Source organism: Canis lupus, chromosome 25 (assembly GCF_048164855.1).
Source record: "Canis lupus baileyi chromosome 25, mCanLup2.hap1, whole genome shotgun sequence".
In the NCBI taxonomy this organism is placed as follows: domain Eukaryota; kingdom Metazoa; phylum Chordata; class Mammalia; order Carnivora; family Canidae; genus Canis; species Canis lupus.
The window spans coordinates 41,668,230-41,686,979 of record NC_132862.1 but is presented as its reverse complement, the minus strand read 5'-3'; the positions used below and the strand labels follow the sequence as shown (position 1 = coordinate 41,686,979).

The 18,750-nt window shown below is 43.7% G+C and overlaps 1 protein-coding gene across 10 annotated transcripts in view; it reads left to right on the top strand.

The window, feature by feature from the left end:
* The window catches only part of PRMT8 (protein arginine methyltransferase 8), a 116,564-nt gene that overhangs the window by 44,713 nt on the left and 53,101 nt on the right, over positions 1-18,750 (top strand). For all 10 annotated transcript variants that reach the window (XM_072799344.1, XM_072799343.1, XM_072799342.1 and 7 more), the window contains one exon: positions 16,942-17,127. In XM_072799344.1, the coding sequence (XP_072655445.1) occupies positions 16,942-17,127 (186 nt within the window). The remainder of the gene's footprint in view (positions 1-16,941; positions 17,128-18,750) is intronic.

Genomic DNA, 18,750 nt, shown 5'->3' with positions numbered 1-18,750 from the left:
CCTGAAGATGATGAAATCTTTCAGTCTTTGTAAGACTCAAAAAGTCTTTATGTTGCCTTTGTTTATTTTTTAAGATTTTATTTATTTATTTGAGAGAGAAAGTGAGTGAGAGAGAGAAAGCACAAATAGGGGGAAGGGGAGGGAGAAGCAAACTCCCTGCTGAGCAGGGAGCCCAATGGGAGGCTCAGCCTCAGGACTCTGAGACCATGACCTGAGCCGAAGGTAGACACTTAACTGACTGAGCCACCCAGGTGCCCCATATGTTGCCTTTATTTTTAAATATAAAGATTAATCACCATGACCAAGTAGGATTTATCCCTGGGATGCAAGGCTGGTTCAACACTCCTAAACCAATCAATGTGATTCATCATATCAGCAAGAGAAAAAACAAGAACCATATGATCCTCTCAATAGATGCAGAGAAAGCATTTGACAAAATGCAGCATCCATTCCTGATCAAAACTCTTCAGAGTGTAGGGATAGAAGTAACATTCCTCAACATCTTAAAAGCCATCTACGAAAAGCCCACAGCAAATATCATTCTCAATGGGGAAGCACTGGGAGCCTTTCCCCTAAGATCAGGAACAAGACAGGGATGTCCTCTCTCTCCACTGCTATTCAGCATAGTACTAGAAGTCCTAGCCTCAGCAATCAGACAACAAAAAGAAATTAAAGGCATTCAAATTGGCAAAGAAGAAGTCAAACTCTCCCTCTTCGCCGATGACATGATACTGTACATAGAAAACCCAAAAGACTCCACCCCAAGATTGCTAGAACTCATACAGCAATTTGGTAGTGTGGCAGGATACAAAATCAATGCCCAGAAGTCAGTGGCATTTCTATACACTAACAATGAGAATGAAGAAAGAGAAATTAAGAAGTCAATCCCATTTACAATTGCACCCAAAAGCATAAGATACCTAGGAATAAACCTAACCAAAGTGGTAAAGGATCTGTACCCTAAAAACTACAGAACACTTCTGAAAGAAATTGAGGAAGACACAAAGAGATGGAAAAATATTCCATGCTCATGGATTGGAAGAATTAATATTGTGAAAATGTCAATGTTACCCAGGGCAATTTACACGTTTAATGCAATCCCTATCAAAATACCATGGACTTTCTTCAGAGAGTTGGAACAAATTATTTTAAGATTTGTGTGGAATCAGAAAAGACCCCGAATAGCCAGGGGAATATTAAAAAAGAAAACCAGAGCCAGGGGCATCACAATGTCATATTTCAGGTTGTACTACAAAGCTGTGGTCATCAAGACAATGTGGTACTGGCACAAAAACAGACACACAGATCAATGGAACAGAATAGAGAATCCAGTAGTGGACCCTCAACTTTATGGTCAACTAATATTCGACAAAGCAGGAAAGACTATCCACTGGAAAAAAGACAGCCTCTTCAATAAATGGTGCTGGGAAAATTGGACAGCCACGTGCAGAAGAATGAAACTAGACCATTCTCTAACACCAGATACAAAGATAAACTCAAAATATATGAAGGATCTAAATGTGAGACAAGATTCCATCAAAATCCTAGAGGAGAACACAGGCAACACCCTTTTTGAATTTAGCCATAGTAACTTCTTGCAAGATACATCCATGAAGGCAAGAGAAACAAAAGCAAAAATGAACTATTGGGAGTTCATCAAGATAAGAAGCTTCTGCACAGCAAAAGAAACAGTCAACAAAACTAAAAGACAACCTACAGAATGGGAGGAGATATTTGCAAATGACGTATCAGATAAAGGGCTAGTTTCCAAGATCTATAAAGAACCTCTTAAACTCAACACCAAAGAAACAAACAATCCAATCATGAAATGGGCAAAAGACATGAACAGAAATCTCACAGAGGAAGACAAACACATGGCCAACAAGGACATGAGGAAATGCTCTGCATCACTTGCCATCAGGGAAATACAGATCAAACCCACAATGAGATACCACCTCACACCAGTGAGAATGGGGAAAATTAACAAGGAAGGAAACAACAAATGTTGGAGAGGATGTGGAGAAAGGGGAACCCTCTTGCACTGTTGGTGGGAATGTGAACTGGTGCAGCCACTCTGGAAAACTGTGTGGAGGTTCCTCAGAGAGTTAAAAATAGATCTGCCCTACGACCCAGCAATTGCACTGCTGGGGATTTACCCCACAGATACAGATGTAGTGAAACGCCAGGACACCTGCACCCCGATGTTTATAGCAGCAATGTCCACAATAGCCAAACTGTGGAAGGAGCCTCGGTGTCCATTGAAAGATGAATGGAGGGATCCCTGGGTGGCGCAGCGGTTTAGCGCCTGCCTTTGGCCCAGGGCGCGATCCTGGAGACCCGGGATCGAATCCCACATCGGGCTCCCGATGCATGGAGCCTGCTTCTCCCTCTGCCTGTGTCTCTGCCTCTCCTTCTGCCTGTGTCTCTGCCTCTCTCTCTCTCTCTGTGTGGCTATCATAAATAAATAAATAAAAAATTAAAAAAAAAATGAAAGATGAATGGATGTGAAATGTGAAATGGATGTGAAAGCTGTGGTCTATGTATACAATGGGATATTACTCAGCCATTAGAAATGACAAATACCCACCATTTGCTTCGACGTGGCTGGAACTGGAGGGTATTATGCTGAGTGAAATAAGTCAATCGGAGAAGGACAAACATTTTATGGTCGTATTCATTTGGGGAATATAAAAAATAGTGAAAGAGAATAAAGGGGAAAGGTGAAAAAATGAGTGGGAAATATGAGAAAGGGAGACAGAACATGAGAGACTCCTAACTCAGGGAAACAAACTAGCGGTGGTGGAAGGGGAGGTGGGGGTGACGGGCACTGAGGGGGGCACTTGATGGCATGAGCACGGGGTGTTATTCTATACGTTGGCAAATTGAACACCAATAAAAAATAAATTTATTTTAAAAAATAAATATATTTCACTGGGTATAGAATTGTAAGTTGAGAGTTTTTCTTTTTTCTTTTCAGTACTTTAAAGATATTGCTGTCCTGTCTTCTAGGCTGTGTTGTTACTTATAAGTTGGCTGTCATTATTTTGTTTGTTCTGTATATAGCATCTCTTTTCCTCCTTCTTGGCTGCTTTTAAGATTTTCTACTTATCAGTGTTTCTAAGCAGTTTGATTATGATGTAATTTGGTATAGTTTTTTCTGCCTCGTATTTCTTTTCCTCAGGGTTTGTTGAGTTTTTGGATCTGCAAATCTATGGTTTTATTATTTGGAATTTTTCAGCCATCATTCCAATATTTCTTTTAACTATTTTTCTGTTTCCCCTTTCATTGGGTACTACAATCACATGTGAACTAGGACACCTGAAGTTGTCCCACAGCTCACTGATGCTCTGTTTGACTTCTTTTTTTTAATTTTTTTAAAAAATTTATTTATGATAGTCACAGAGAGAGAGAGAAAGGCAGAGACACAGGCAGAGGGAGAAGCAGGCTCCATGCATGGGGAGCCCGACGTGGGATTCGATCCCGGGACTCCAGGATCGCGCCCTGGGCCAAAGGCAGGCGCCAAACCTCTGTGCCACCCAGGGATCCCTGTTTGACTTCTTTTATTATTCAATTAACATTAAGTGTTATATTAGTTACAGGTGTACCATGTAATGGTTCAACAATTTCACATATTTCTCAGTCTACTCACTGTCCCCAACACCTCTTTCATCAATCCTCCCCTTTGGTAACTATCAGTTTGTTCTCTGTAGTTAAGAGTCTGGTTTTGTTGTTGTTATCTTTTTCCTCTTGCTCATTTATTTTGTTTCTTAAATTCCACATATGAGTGAAATCATATGGTATTTGTCTTTCTCTGACTTATTCCACTTAGCATAATACTCTCTATATATTCATACATATTGTTGAAAATGGCAAAATTTCATTCTGTTTAAGTACTTTTCAGTCTTTTTTTTTTCTCTTTGTGTTTTATTTTGGATAGTGTTTATTGCCTTATGTCAGATTCACCAATACATTATTCTATAATGTCTAATCTACTATTAACCTAATCCAGTATATTTTTCATCACATAATTTTTATGTCTAGAAGTTCAATTTGGGTCATTTCTCTATCTTTCATGTCTCTACTTATTAGGTTTAATTTTTCATCTAGTTTCTTGGACATATGAAATAATTACAATAACAATTTTAACGACCTATTCTACCAATTCTGTCATCTATGTCCTCTCTGGGTTGATTTCATGTGATTGGCTTTTTTTCTCATTATAGATAGTATCTTCTCACTTCTTTGGTAAGTCTGATAATTTTTGACTGAATGGCAAACATTGTGTAATCCAGACCTTGGGATATTGTTGGGTACTGGGTATTTTTCTGATATATTGTATTTCTAGGCTTTGTTCTGGGATGCAGTTAAATTATTTGAACAGCTTAACCCCTTCAGGTCTTGCTTTTAAGCTTTGTTCGATGGATTAAAGCAGTCTTTAGTCTAGGGCTAATTTCCACCACTAAGGGAAAAACAATCTTTTGTGCATATTCATGAATTATGGTTTTCTGGCTTAGGGGGACAAAAAGTGTTCCTGTCCCTGTGTGAGAACCATAAATCAGTCCCTCTGTCTTCGCAGTAGTCCTTTTCCTGGCATCACATAGTTTCTTCACATGTACGGGTTGATGCATGTCAGTTGAAGGCTTGAAGGAGATTCTCTTCAGGTCTCCAAAGCCCCTCCTCCTTTGCTCCCTGCTCCACACACCGCCCCCCCTCCCCCCATAGTCTTCTACCCTCCAATATTTTAGCCTTGCAAACTCTCAGTGCCCTGCTATCTCCAGAGTCTCACTTCCATTTCTTCCACTAAGACAGATTGCCAGCTGGATTTCCACTCCCTACACTTGCAGCCTGGATACTCACACTAGGCAATAAGCTGGGCCATTATGGGATTCATTTTTTTTTGTTTGCCATCTCAGGGATACAGTTTTTCTTTCCCTGGTGTTCAATGTCTTGAAAATTGTTATTTCTTATGTTTTGTCTGGCTTTTTGTCTGATCATGGGCATTTCCTGGGAGTGCTTTTAAAAACCCAGATTCCTGGAATCTGTCATTGGCCAATTTGAGGCCATCTTTGAGGTAGTGACCAAATATAAACCAGATGGCTGACACAGTCCTCTTTCTAACTTTCTAATACTAATGCCAGTATTTCCCATACAAACTTGCATCAGCATCTCTGATTAAAGGAGTCAGTCACTTCTGCTCAGGATCTGGGTGGAAATACATTTATTTGGAGTAAATGGATTTGCTAGATAGAAAGTGTCTGGAGGGGTCCAGAGAAACTAGATGAGAATCTTATGATTTTCCTTCCAGTGTATGACTCTGTAGCTCACTTTTCTTCAGCCATGAGCTTACCAGTCAGATGATGGAGCCTGAGGCATGAGGGTCAGCTCTGGGATTCAGACCAGCTATGCTACACAGGCTGAATCCATCAGTCGGCTTCCCTGAGCCACAGTATCATTACCTGCAGTTCTGGCCTTGCACTACTTGGTGTGAAGAGATTGTTGGGAAAATGTCTAACAGCCATGCTTGAATCTGTACTTGAAACCACTTGTAGTCTGTACAGATGGAATTATGGGTGCTTAGTAAATCCATTCTATATTTGAAAGATATTTTCTTCTCCTAGAAATCTCAGGAGATAAGACACTTCTTGATAAAGACATTTGGAGTACCACTGAACCCTCCAAGGAGTGTTGAGTATTATTAAGATTCTAATAATTATTTTTCTCAGTTTGTTTCTTCCTGCTATCTCTCCACCCTTTCAAGGGGAATGAAATGTCTCTACTGACATGGTGGGAAGAAGCCTCCTTCACTCTACTTTCATAATATATTTATGAAGGGCAACATCGACCCAATTGAAGTGTAAGGATACTGTAACCAACACATCTTTATTAAGCCCCAGCTCAATGCCAAGTATTAGAGGAGAAACTGTAACACATAGTTTACACATAGGATATGGTTACTGATCTGAAAGAATTTACTTCTTGGTTGTGGAAGCAACACCTACAATTGTGAGACCATTTGTCAACAAAACAACACAGAATGTAACCAGTGGCTTTGGACTAGCAGATGCCATACGAGCTCAGAATAGAAGTAGAAGAGACCAGGTGTCAGGGGCTGGAAAAAATGACTGACTTTCCACGATGGCCATGTTCCTGAAGATAGCAATGCACAATACTCAGAAAGCTCCCAGGAAGGGGAGGAGAATAGAACCTAGAGAGTGGACAATGTGGAGAGGGGGACCAGAGTCAGGCAGGCAGAAGAACAAAACACTAAGGGTAGCCAAAGCCACTGTATCTAGTGCCAGAGATGAGCCCAGAGAACATCCCAAAATAGCATAAAGGCAGAGATTCAGATTGCCACAGATGGAAGTCTCATGCTCCTTTACCAGACTTTAGAATTTCCTCTGAATATTTACATACTCAGCATCTTTCCATCATCACAGTAGGCTCGTGAAAGAAGGAGGACACTTAATTGTTGTCATCTGACAGTAAAGAAAACTGAAGGTAGGAAAGGTTAAATTGCTTTTGCATAGTGACCTGAATAGGACAAGAAAAAACCAAGACCTGAACCCACAGATGTTCTATTTATACGACCTCTGCCTGTTACCCTCTGCCTCCATGGATGACCCAGCCTGAGATGGGGAACCACAAATCCAGCTCAAGTCCTACACGACAATTTGACCCAAATATGAAACTCCAGCTTAGTCCAACTCTGAGTGAGGTGTAGGCGTGAGGACATTGGCTGTGTCTTTCTGGACATGTGCCCGTACAGGAAAGCGGAGAAGGAAGCCAAGTGCTTGGTGACCTCTTTCAAGTCAAAGGAGAGAAAAAGGCTCTTGTTGCTTTGGGGAGGGAAAAGGGAGGAAGTGGGGTGGGGTAGAGGGGAGTCTGCTTTTTAAGACCATTAAGGAGGAAGAGCCAGGAGCCAAGCATCCAATTAACCTGACATCTCTTGCAGCCAAATATCTGAGGATATAAGAAGAGAATTTAATATGTGGAGGCTTGCGAGAAAAGTGACTAATAGCTGGAAAACAGCCCCAGTTTATTTAAAAAATAGGTCAGGCCCAACAAATCCAATAGATTCCTTCCCAGCAGTTACTGATCCAAGAGACAGAGGGAGTGCCGTGTGGGTGCAATGCCATTTTGATTTGAAGCAGGCGCTGCTGTTGTACCACAAAGAGACAGCCAGGGGCTGATGGGAAGCACCCAGACACAGTGCACAGCTGCCGAGGACTGCCTTCGGAGGTGAGGCACATTGTGACCCCGGCAATGACAGCAAGTTAGGGACTGGCCCAAGGCCACCTAGCCTAAAGATGGCACAGCTACACACACAATTCCAGCTCTTTCACTGTGGGAGCTAAGGTGATTTCTGCAAACTATTCTGCCTCTGGTCCAAGTGTCCGAGGCCCAGCCCTGACATTGTTTGGAGTATCACAGGCTATGCCAGGCCAGCCCTGGGAGCTGCATTAAAGGTCAGAGAGTAATGGAGAAGGCAGGTAGCTGTCCTCAGGTCTGTCTGGACCAGGATCTCATAGGTATCACTGCGGGGGAGTTCGTTAAATGTACAGCTTGTTGGGTCTCACCCCCACAGACTCTAACTCCACTGGTCTGGAGTGGGGCCTGAGACCCATCCCAAGGTGGCTGATGCAGATTTTAATAGAGAAACAGGGTCCTAAATCAGAGTCCCACAGATGGTTTCCTCAGAACATTAATTTCTAGAGATGTTTATAGATCTCTCAGGAAAAAAAGGATGTCGCAGCCATAAGTTTCATAGCAATAGACACCGTAATTCCTTCTTGAAGATCCACGATTTGTTTTAAGCAAATTAAAAGTTTAAAAGTATTGGAATTAAAGAAATCTCTTTACATTTTTCAGTATAAATATATATCAAATCATTATGTTGTACCTTAAACTTATATATTTTATGTCAATTGTATCTCAATAAAGCTGGGGACAGGGAGAAAGAAACTCTCTTTAGCTTATTTGTCCAAATTTACTTGGCCATGCAACCCCTTTTCTAGGAGTATCTATTCTGTGGAAAATACAATGCAGAAAAATGTAGCTCTAGACCAGTGGAGCTCAAACTCTGTGATACATCAGAATCACATGGAGGTTTGTTGGAACAGATTGCTAAACCCTACCACAGAGATTATGATTCAGTGGTTTCTGGTAAAGGCTAAGAATTTGCATTTCTTACAAGTTTCCAGGAGATGCTGCTAGTGGTGGTCTGGGGACTAGACATTGAGAAACTGTTTTAAACCCCTCGATAAGCCCTGGCTCAGGCAAGTGTCCTGGCAACATTCCCCAGTGCAAAGCATTCTTCAGGAGGAAAGTGGGAACTGAGAATAATGGGTGGCAGGACCTGAGGAAGGGGATTCCATGGAGGACAGCTTTGGAGGGAACTTGAGTCAAAAGTAATAAAGCATGTGAAGATGGGTTCTGCCAAGATGCCAATCATAGTAGGCACACTATAAAACAGGATGATCCCAGTGGGTGACAACAGCTGGCACTCTGTGTGATATGCATCAGTGCTTGGCCTTTCCTGAGGGGGGTCTAGAAAGAGTCTATGCCCTTAAAGAGCCAACTCTAGTGAGGGATATGAGGATGATGGTTGACAAATGTACAGGCCAGAGTGCCCTGGAGGGCCATGTACAGGAAGACAATACACAGTCTTGTGGAACCAGCAGCATCCAGATGCTTCTCCCCATCCCCCAGACTTGCAAGTTTCTGACTCCCAGAGTGAGAAACCGTAAGCTGGGGCTATGTACTCTAGCATAGCACTTTGTCTGGGGAGGCTGACTTTGACATTGCTCTGCTGGGACTCATCTTCAGCCCAGATGATAGGAAACATGGCTGTGGAAGAGTAGCTATGAGGGTGGAACTAGGGTTTTCTTTGTCCAGTGGTAGACATGAAAACTATAGTTTTGATGTGATCTTGGACAATAGGAGAGGTCCACATGCCCAACAGAGCCCTTGCTTGCCTCGCTGTTGCCTGACATTCTGCCATTAGGATTTTCTCCTTTCAGTTAAAGCTCTGGTCTCTATCTCAAGGCAGACAGATGGTGCTGGAAAAGCTCACACCAGGTGATTATCAACTATATGGACCACATGATCAGTCTTGTGTGTAAACATCAGGATGAAGAAAGGGTGTGATGAGTGTCTGAGGGTGAATGTGGGCAGGGGCCAGATGTGAGCACAGACTAGAGGAAGGTGAGGGACAAAGGCATCTGGGAAAAAAGATATGGTGAGACCTGTGGCAAGGGAGTTACCCCTCCTCCCACACCCTCCTCTGCCCACCTGGGTGGTCCACTCTTTGCAGTCACCTTTCTGTCCCCTCCATGGGACCTCAAGCCAGGCAGGCTGCTGCTGAGGACAGAAGACTCAGGTCAGAAAAAGCTCTCTTGACATTTGGAAAACAGAGCGGATTTGGCTCCTCCAGTGGAGCCTCTTGTTCTCAGAAAAATCGTTTTTACAGCTTGGGCTGGTGCCAGTAAGAGCCATTTATAACCCAATGGGCTTGGGTTAGCTTCAGCTGCCTGGTGCAGAAAGTGCTGGCTTTTCTCTGCCCCCTGCTGCCTAACTATTCCATTATATTTCCTTTACCTCCTCCCTCCTTCCTTAAGACCTCTTTTCCCTCTCCCTAGCCCCCTCCCATCCACCCATCCCTTCTCTATTTTCTTAGAGGTTCCAGTTCTGGATTTGCCTGTGTGACCCTAGATACATTCTCTTCCTTATGTGGGCTTCAGCTCTTCCTTCTACAAACTGGAGTTTACTGTTTGCTCTCTTTTAAACTCAGTTACCTTGGAGAGGTACCCACCTCTGCCTACCTTCCTCAGGGCTCTTTCTTCTTTTCAGTCATTACCTATTGACCCTTTTTCTGCCCCCAAGCCTGAGCTTCCTATCTGAGCCAGCTTTGCCACCTCTTCCTAAGCACAGAGCTCCTAGAAGTAGCTCAACTAAGCTAGATGTGACCAAACTAAACTAACCATAGCATCAATGTCAAGGGTGTGACTTTGGTGTCTGTCTGATGGATATCGGTTTACACCCTTGCTTCATTACTTATGAGCTCTGACTGAATTTTTTTGAGCATCAATTCTTTGTAAATTTCAGCGCTTTGTTGAATTACTATGAGAATTTTATGAGATGGTGTTCTTAAAAGGCTTAGCACAGTGCCTAGCCCTCAATCAGTGTTAGGGATCACCATCATCATTATCATCATCATCATCATCATCATCATCATCATCTTATCATCTAACATCTACTCTTATTTTCAGTTGGAAGTGAGTTAGGTTAAAAAAAAATGCTCTCCCTGAATCTCCACACCTGCCCCCCCCCTCACTCTTTGAGGACCAGCTCAAACAGCACTTCTTCAGGAAGCCATCCTCTTTTTGGTCTTCAGCTTTGGTGTATCTTATCTCAGCATTTAGTGGAGCCTGGGCCCATCCACCCCAGCAGAATAGGGTGGGCTAGGAAGATCATAGCTGATTTGCTGGGGAGAAAAACTGTTGAAGATGCCTTGGGAAAGACCAGGCCTGGAGGCAGGTCACAGTGTCTGCAGAGTCCCAATCAGCAGTTGGCACTAAGAGTAGAAGACAAAATCACAAATCCTGACAGTGACAGGTGAGTCTCAAAAGATCAGGAAATCCAGCAACATGCTATTATGCAAATAGCAGTGCCCTGAGCCTGAGGCCTTTTGGAGGAGGTGGGAGAGCAATGCAGGGCTGCCTGTACTCATTGCAGCACCAAGTATCCCACTGTGTCAAGGATGGAGACAATGATGCAGGAATAGTTGCCAGCACCAGACAACAGGGCAGAGCAGAGAAGGCAGGGCTGAGTCTCTATGCTGCATAGAAGGGTGAAAATGTCTAGTGGGAAGGAACTTGTGCACAGGGAGAAAATTGGGGCTGTGATAGACACAGCTGTGTGGAGGGGCTGGGATTGTGCAGTTTGGCCTCTATCTCACACTGTAATCCTAACCCTTGTCTGCCCTCTCAGCCAATATATATACACAATATGAGTTGAAGTTTGAGGACTGCCTTTGCCCAGAGCCTCTGGTTGGCCTATGGAGAAGTCAGGGCTTCTGACTTTCCAGATAAGACCAAGTCCAAGACCCACCCCCTACATTGCTCAAGTATTTCCAGGGCACAGAGGGTAGGCAGATGTGCCAAAGCCTGGGTTTTCAGAACCCCTCCAAGAAACCTTCCATTGTGGTTGAACAAACTTTAATAGCTTCCTCAGAAACATCTGGATTCCTATACTGGTTCCAATATGCCTATGTGGGAACCTAGAGGGTTTGTATACACCTCTTTTCTTCTACAGAACCTGCACAGTGCCTTGCCACAGCTGATGTTCAGTAGGTATTGATGGAAAGAAAAGCAACACCCCAGGTAGCTGAATGCTTGGGGATCACGGGCCACTGCCATTTCCCACCCTACTCCCAGCCTCCTGGGACAAGGCACACCAATTGGCTAATGGGAAGAGTGGAAGTCTACTCTGCAAGAGGCTGAGCCAGGCTGACAGCCTTTGGGAACAGGGACTGGGCCATAGTTGCCTCTTTGTCCTTGTGATTTGACCTGTTGTTATTGAGGTGAATGAACCCTCAGTCCATTCACCCCCTAGCCTTATGAATGCAATGCATGGTACATACTTCCTAAGTTGGCAGCTGAGGAAAGAATCTCAAGGATCCCTGTGGAACAGGGAACCTTGGAATCAGAACTAAGGGGTGCAGGAGGCCCTGGGAATTCTAATTATGTATGTTGCCTGGACCAGCTAGGACTTTTTCTCTTCTTAATAGCTTTATTTTTTTAAAGATTTTATTTATTTATTTGACAGAGAGAGAGGGGGAGAGAGAGAGAGAGAATATGAATAAGCAGGGGAAGCAGCAGGTAGAGGGAGAGAGAGAAGCAGGTTACCCACTGAGTAGGGAGCCTGATGTGCGGCTTGATCCTAGGATCCTGGGTTCATGACCTGAGACAAAGGCAGAAGCTTAACCATCTGAGCCATTCAGACACTCCTTCTTAACAGCGTCTTTAAATAGAGTCAAGATTGGAGTCAGCTTCATGGATGGAGCCTTCTTCAGTGTTAGAAGTGATTGCACAGCCTCTTAATACAGTGTCCTTCTGGAAAAGTGAGGCTAGATAGAGGTTGTCTTTGTTTTGGTGCTGTTGAGTGGCCACTGGAGTGCAATGCTTGTTTTGCACGTCCTCAGAGGAGGGGCAGTCAGAACTGGAGGGATGAGGACACATCCTCCCTAAGCCTCTCCCCCCAGGTCCCCTGGTGCCTCCAACAAGCCAGAAACCTCTTCTCCCTGGTCCAACCTCATTCCCCTCTACCTCCTTTCCTGGATGTCTCTTCCAAGGAGCCCCTTAGCCTGTCTCTGAGCAGATGGTTTCCATCCAGAGTGCCAGTCTCACCTTCTTTCCAGAGGTCTGGGATCACCTTCTTCTTCTTCTTTTTTTTTTTTTTTTTTGCTAACATTATTAAGTTTTGCTCTTTTCAAAAGTAGTAGTACGTGTTAATGGCATACATTTTAGAAAGTAGCAACAAGCACAAGAAAGGAAAGAATTAACCGTTTACAATCTGACACCCTGTCATAATTGCCACCAATTCTGGTGACATCCTTGAGACTCCCCTCTTAACACAGGCATGAAAATATTTTAATTTTAAAAATATGATCATGCGGGGCAGCCCGGTGGCCCATCAGTTTAGCACCGCTTTCAGCCCAGGGTGTGATCCTAGAGACCGGGAATCGAATCCCGCATGGGGCTCCCTGCATGGAGCCTGCTTCTCCCTCTCCCTGTGTCTCTGCCTCTGTCTCTCTCTCTCTGTCTCTCATAAATAAATAAATAAATAAATAAATAAATAAATAAATAAATAAATAAAATCTAAAGAAAAATGTGATCATGCTGTCTATTCTTCTCCCACTTTTTCTCCTCAACCCACAGTTTATAGTGATCATATTTTTTTTTATTAAACACTCTTCCACAACATCATAAGTGGTTATATAGCATTCTGTTACATGGATGTACCCTAGTTTACATAATCAATTTTGTTTCGTGGAACCTCTAGGTTGACTCCTATTTTTACATTGTCTGCCATGATTCTTTCCTCAGGCTGAATTCTAAAAAAAGTAATTATTGGGTTTAAAGATTTGTGCTTTTAAAGACTTTTAATGCATTTTTATCAAACTGCCTTCCAGAAAAAATCCTTGTTAGAACTATATACAAGTACCTCTTTTTCTGTAGCCCTTACAAATGCAGTGCGTTCATAGTTGTGGGAGGAGTCAGGCTTATTTGGTAATTAAAAATGATAATTTTTGTCATATTTTGAAGCTATCTGGTTTCCAGAGGCCAAATATGTTTGCCACACATTCATTTGCCATTTGCGTTTATTTTCATGTGAATTGACCATAAGATCCTTTGTCCAATGCTAAGTGGGGGATGCTTGCTTTCCTCTCATTGATTTATAAGAGCTTTCTGCATATTAAGGATATTTACTTTTATCCATCTATGTTAGAAATGTACTTCTCAGTTTATAATTTGCCTTTCAATTCTATTTATGTTATTTGTTGACTGAGATTGCACTACTTTCTGCTTGCTAGACATCTTTTCTTATATGACTCAGTGATGTTTCAAACTTCACAAATCCAAGTGGAAATTCATTATTCCCTCCTCTCACCCCACCTGCTCATCCTGCTGACTTGCTTATTCCTATTAATATCAGCACAGTTTTCCTGGTCATCCAGGCTTAAAGTGTTGAGGTCATCTTGGGTTCCAATCTTTCTCTTTTCCTCTATATCCTGTTAGTTGCCAACAAGTAGGCAATCTCTATGGAGATTTGATTTCTACAGTTTCTCTGGCAGGTGGGCCACAATGTAGTTCTGTAATTCTCTGGCAGGAGAATGGTAGTTCCTGTTCTCTATTTCTTGACTGGACCTTGGAAATGGCCTCATAAGTTCATACCTTGGTTCCCCTACCCCAGTCCCTTGACTTGTCATTTCTCCTCCTTGCCCCTCCTGCACATCACCACCACATTAATCTTCCTAAAACAGAGCTCAAGCATGGGACTCTGGTTACAAACCACCAACAGCTCCCCATTGTCGTGTATTTAATTACAACCTTTTAGCCTGGCCTTAATTTCCATTCAGTGGAATCTCCCACTATCTGGGCCAAGTTACTCCTCAAACAAGCTCACAGCTTTCCTGCCTGCCCCTTTACCTTGTTGCTCCAGCCATCCCCTCCTAGAATTCCCTCCCACCATTTCCACCTACTAAAAATCCATTCAGAAAGCTCCCCACCTACCCCACTGCCAGCTGTCTCAAGCTTTTCTGATTCTTTAAAGGGCTTTCTCTTTGAAACCTCCAGAACAATTTGCTCGAGCTTCTCTTGTAAAACAAATCCTATTCCATCATCCAAGTAGAGACTTTTAAGGTTTACATTCCAACCAGTAAGGAAAGTCCTTTGAGGGCACTCTTCTATGTCTCCATTCTTCCACAGAACCTGCACAGTGCCTTGCCACAGCTGATGTTCAGTAGATATTGATGGAATGAAAAGCAACACCCTAGGTAGCTGAACACCTGGACATCATGGGCTACAGCCATTTCGCACCCTACTCCCAGCCTCCTGGGACAGGACACACTTAATTAGCTAATGGGCAGAGTGTTAGTCCCCTCTGCCAGAGGCTGAGCCAGACTAACAGCCTTTGGGACCAGGGACTGGGCCACAGTCACCTCTTTGTCTTCATGGTTTGACTTGTGGTTATTGAGGTAAATGGCCCCCTAAATCCACTTAACCCTTTGCCTCATGATTGCAATGCATGGTACATGGTAGATACTTTGTAAGTTGGCAGCTGAGAAAGGAATCTCAGAGACCTTGTAAGAAAGAAACCTTGGAATCAGATTGAATGGCAGCTAAGGAGTGCAGGAGGCTTCTGTGACCCTGACGATGCATGCTGCCTGACTTTTTCTCCCTTTAATATATTTAAATAGAGTCAAGATTGGGGTCAGCTTTATGCATGGAGCCTTCTTTAGCTTTAGAGGTGACTCTGCAGCCAGCATGGGAGTATGCAATTGACACAGTCTATTTTTAGCCTCCCAGAGACCGTGACCAACATCCCAAGCTGAGGGTGGGCACACCTGCTGCATTCTAATAAGGCAGCCCCAATTGCCTCTGCCAGCCAGCCAGGATCTCGCCGACCTTAAATCTGATGTTGCTAAACTGGGAAGTCTGCTTATTTCCCAGAGGCTGTAGCCTAGATACACCAGGAAAATGGGACCATCACACTCTCCTGAGCTCCGTCCCCTCTAGCCCAGGACACAGGGCAGTTTGGGGACTGTACACACAGCACAATGGAGAGATGGAATCGCTTGAGGTTCTCGATCTTGCTCTGTCCTAGGGCTTCCCTATTTGCCTTGTTGGGAAGGAGGTTAATAAGTCTGAGCTGATTCAAGCTTACAAATGAGAAAATAGAGGCATGAAACAGAGACATGTTTATGTAATTGGAATAATCATGATAATGGTAATAATAATATTAGGGCTTACTATTACCAGGTGCTGTTCTAAATGCTTCACATATATGGACTCACCCAAACTTCTTAACTGCTCTCTCAGAGGGGTTTGATTATGAAGTCTATTTTATGGAGGGGGGAGACTGAGACACATGAAGAGAAATGACTTCTGAAGGTCATTTGTCAGCGACTAAGTAGCAGGGTTGTGTTTCAAAGCCAGGCAGTGTGGCCTCAGGATTTACACTTTACACCGTAACACCTGCCTTTCAATATCTATTTCTAATTTTACTAGAGGCAGATGGATCCAGGAGTCCCGAAGGACTGGATAATACTGCTTCTCTATATTTTACATTTCTTCCCTGCTTTGAGGCTTCTACTGTGCTGTGCACACCTGGATTCCTACGCTCTAGGGAAAGAAATTTCTTCTCCTGGGATGACTACATGTCTGCAGTCAAGCCGAACTTTTTGGGCCACAAAACTCTCTGAACTTCCTCTCCTTCTCCCTCCTCCTTTAGCCTGTGAAGGAGGAGAGGCTGTCCAGTGACGGGCAGCAGTAGTGGGGTGTAGAGAGGGGCAGGATTAGGAACTCAGAAAGAGCAGTGCTTGATCAGGTGCAGGCAGGAGGCCACACCATCAGCGTGAGTATTCAAAGTTCAGAGTAAACTTCTGCGGAAGTTCCGAGTACAGTTCACAGAAATCAGTAGGGAAGACAACAAGTGTGAGGCCCCAGAACCTAAGAGGCCTACATTTTGGGGGGATAAGTGCTGCCTGCTAGAGAGAAGCCCAGGGACTCAATCTTCCTAAGGGTGCAGGTGGGATTCAGTTTAACAAATAACTATTATGTGCTAGGCCCTTTTTTAAGCACTTCACAAACCAACTATCTGATCCTCAGGATGACTCTAGGACGATGGAATAATTTTATTCCCATTTGAGGGATGGTGAAAGCAAGGCACTGAGTGGTTAATAAGTTTGCCCAAGGTTGGTTGCATAGCTCCTAAGTGGCAGAGCTCGGGTTCCAGTTTTGGCAGACTGGCTCTGGAATCTATACTCCAGCCACCATGCTATGTGATGCTATACATCTCTTCCTTTTCTATAGTGAATAGTGTTCACTATTTGCCTATAAGTTCACTATTTACCTATTGTCTTCATTTAACAGATATGGAAACTGAGGCCTAGACTGGCTCAGATCACCTGACTAGTAAGTGATAGAATTGGGTTAAATTGAGGTCTTTTTGGCTCCTCAGTAGCATGGCACCTCTCCACAAATCATAGTCATCAGTCGGCATCCCAAAAAGCTGGAAGAGTCCATCTGCCCCTTAGGAGTGACTGCTGTGGCCGACTGGAGCCTCAGGGCTCAGGGAAGGGAAGGAAGGAGGGGCATCACCTCAGAGGGCAGGACCTTGTTGCAACTGTTGACACTAGGTCCCTTCTCTTCCCCTCAGGTGAGCAGTTCCCCCCCGCAACCCCCTCAACCCGTCGTCCCAACCAAGCCTGTGCAATGTGTCCATCATGTGTCCACTCAACCCAGCTGCCCAGGACGGGGTAAGATGTCCAAGCTGCTGAACCCAGAGGAGATGACCTCGAGAGATTATTACTTCGACTCCTATGCCCACTTTGGGATCCATGAGGTAAAACATGTTGAGCTTGGCCCTGCTGTTTCACCGCTGTTTTCTGAGGCAGCATAATGTGTTCAACTGTCTACTGTCATAAAGTGGGGTTTCCCAGTGGTCCAAGGCCCCTGGCCCTCCCTGCCTCCTGTGAGTCTCTCTGGGAGAGGGTCAGGGCCAGGCTCACAGCAGGTGAGTAGCTGGAAGCATATGTCTGTGTGTTTCCCAGCCAGACAGCAAGGGGCCTTAGGGTTTCTTTGTTTTATGGTCCAACACCTGTGTCTCTTCTTGACCTTAAGTCCAGGTGATCCAGGTGGACCAGGTGTCTTTGCTGTAGGTGCCTGCTCAAGGAGCTCAGATGCTTTGTAGCTTGAGTCCTGAGGCCGAGGACACCTTCCAGAGGCCATGCTGTCTGGTCTTCAGGGAGGCATGAACATGAACCCTTAGGTCCTAGGCCAATGAGCACCTCCAGGGGAAGAAATGCAGCAAGCTCCCTCAATGACCTGGCCCAGGTCTGCCACCCTGATTGATTCTCAGGAAGTTCTTATGTCTAAATAATTGTCTTGTACCATAGCAGGGAAGATTTATGTTCATTGTAGAACAGAACAGAGCTTCCCTACAGCCAGGAAAACTCCACCCCCATCACCTCCAGCATTTTCTCCAGCCACCCAGATTGGGGAATGCTTCCTCATTAGCTGGGTGCTTACGCAATGCCAGGCACTTCTCTAAGCACATTATATGTATCATTCTACTAAATCCTCCTAAGAACCATATGAAGAAAATATTTCTATTATCCCCTCAAAGTATGAAGAAATATTGAAAAAAGGAACAAAGCCTTTCTGGCTTTGCAAATGCATTTTCAAAATAAGTCTCAAAGTTCCCCCTTTCAATTAGCTGCTTCTGTAAACCCTTCCTGTAACAGAATGGTGACACTGTCACTGCCAGAAGAGTTTTAAAAAATAATAGCCAGCGTTTTTTTTTCCTTTTGGTTTTTTGAGTGCTTGCATGCTGGGTGTCATTCCAAGATTTTACATGATTGGCTCATTTATTCCTCAGGTCAACCGTATGAAGTTGGTCTTTTTTTTTTTTTTTTTTTTTAAAGATTTTATTTATTTATTCATGATAGTCACAGAGAGAGAGAGAGGCAGAGAGACACAGGCAGAGGGAGAAGCAGGCTCCATGCACTGGGAGCCCGACGTGGGATTCGATCCCAGGTCTCCAGGATCGCGCCCTGGGCCAAAGGCAGGCGCTAAACCGCTGCGCCACCCAGGGATCCCTATGAAGTTGGTCTTAATATTATTTTGTCCCCAATTTTATTTATGATTATTTGTTTTTAAACAAGACAAATCTGTATTATTTAGTAATTACTCTTTTTGTTTCTGTTTTGATTTCATATATTTCTTTTTCTAAAAAAGCATATGGTCCTCTATGCCATCCACCCACCTATATAAAAGTAATACAAATTTATTATAATGAACTTATGGAATACAAGATTATTTGTTCCCACTTTTTACATGAGGATGTGAGATCATAAGAATGCAGATCAACTTTAATTCATTGCTTCTTTTGCATACAAGGTCACACGCTAATAAATGGCAGAGCTAGGAATGAAACCTTCACATTTGGGGCCCAGAGGCTCCATTC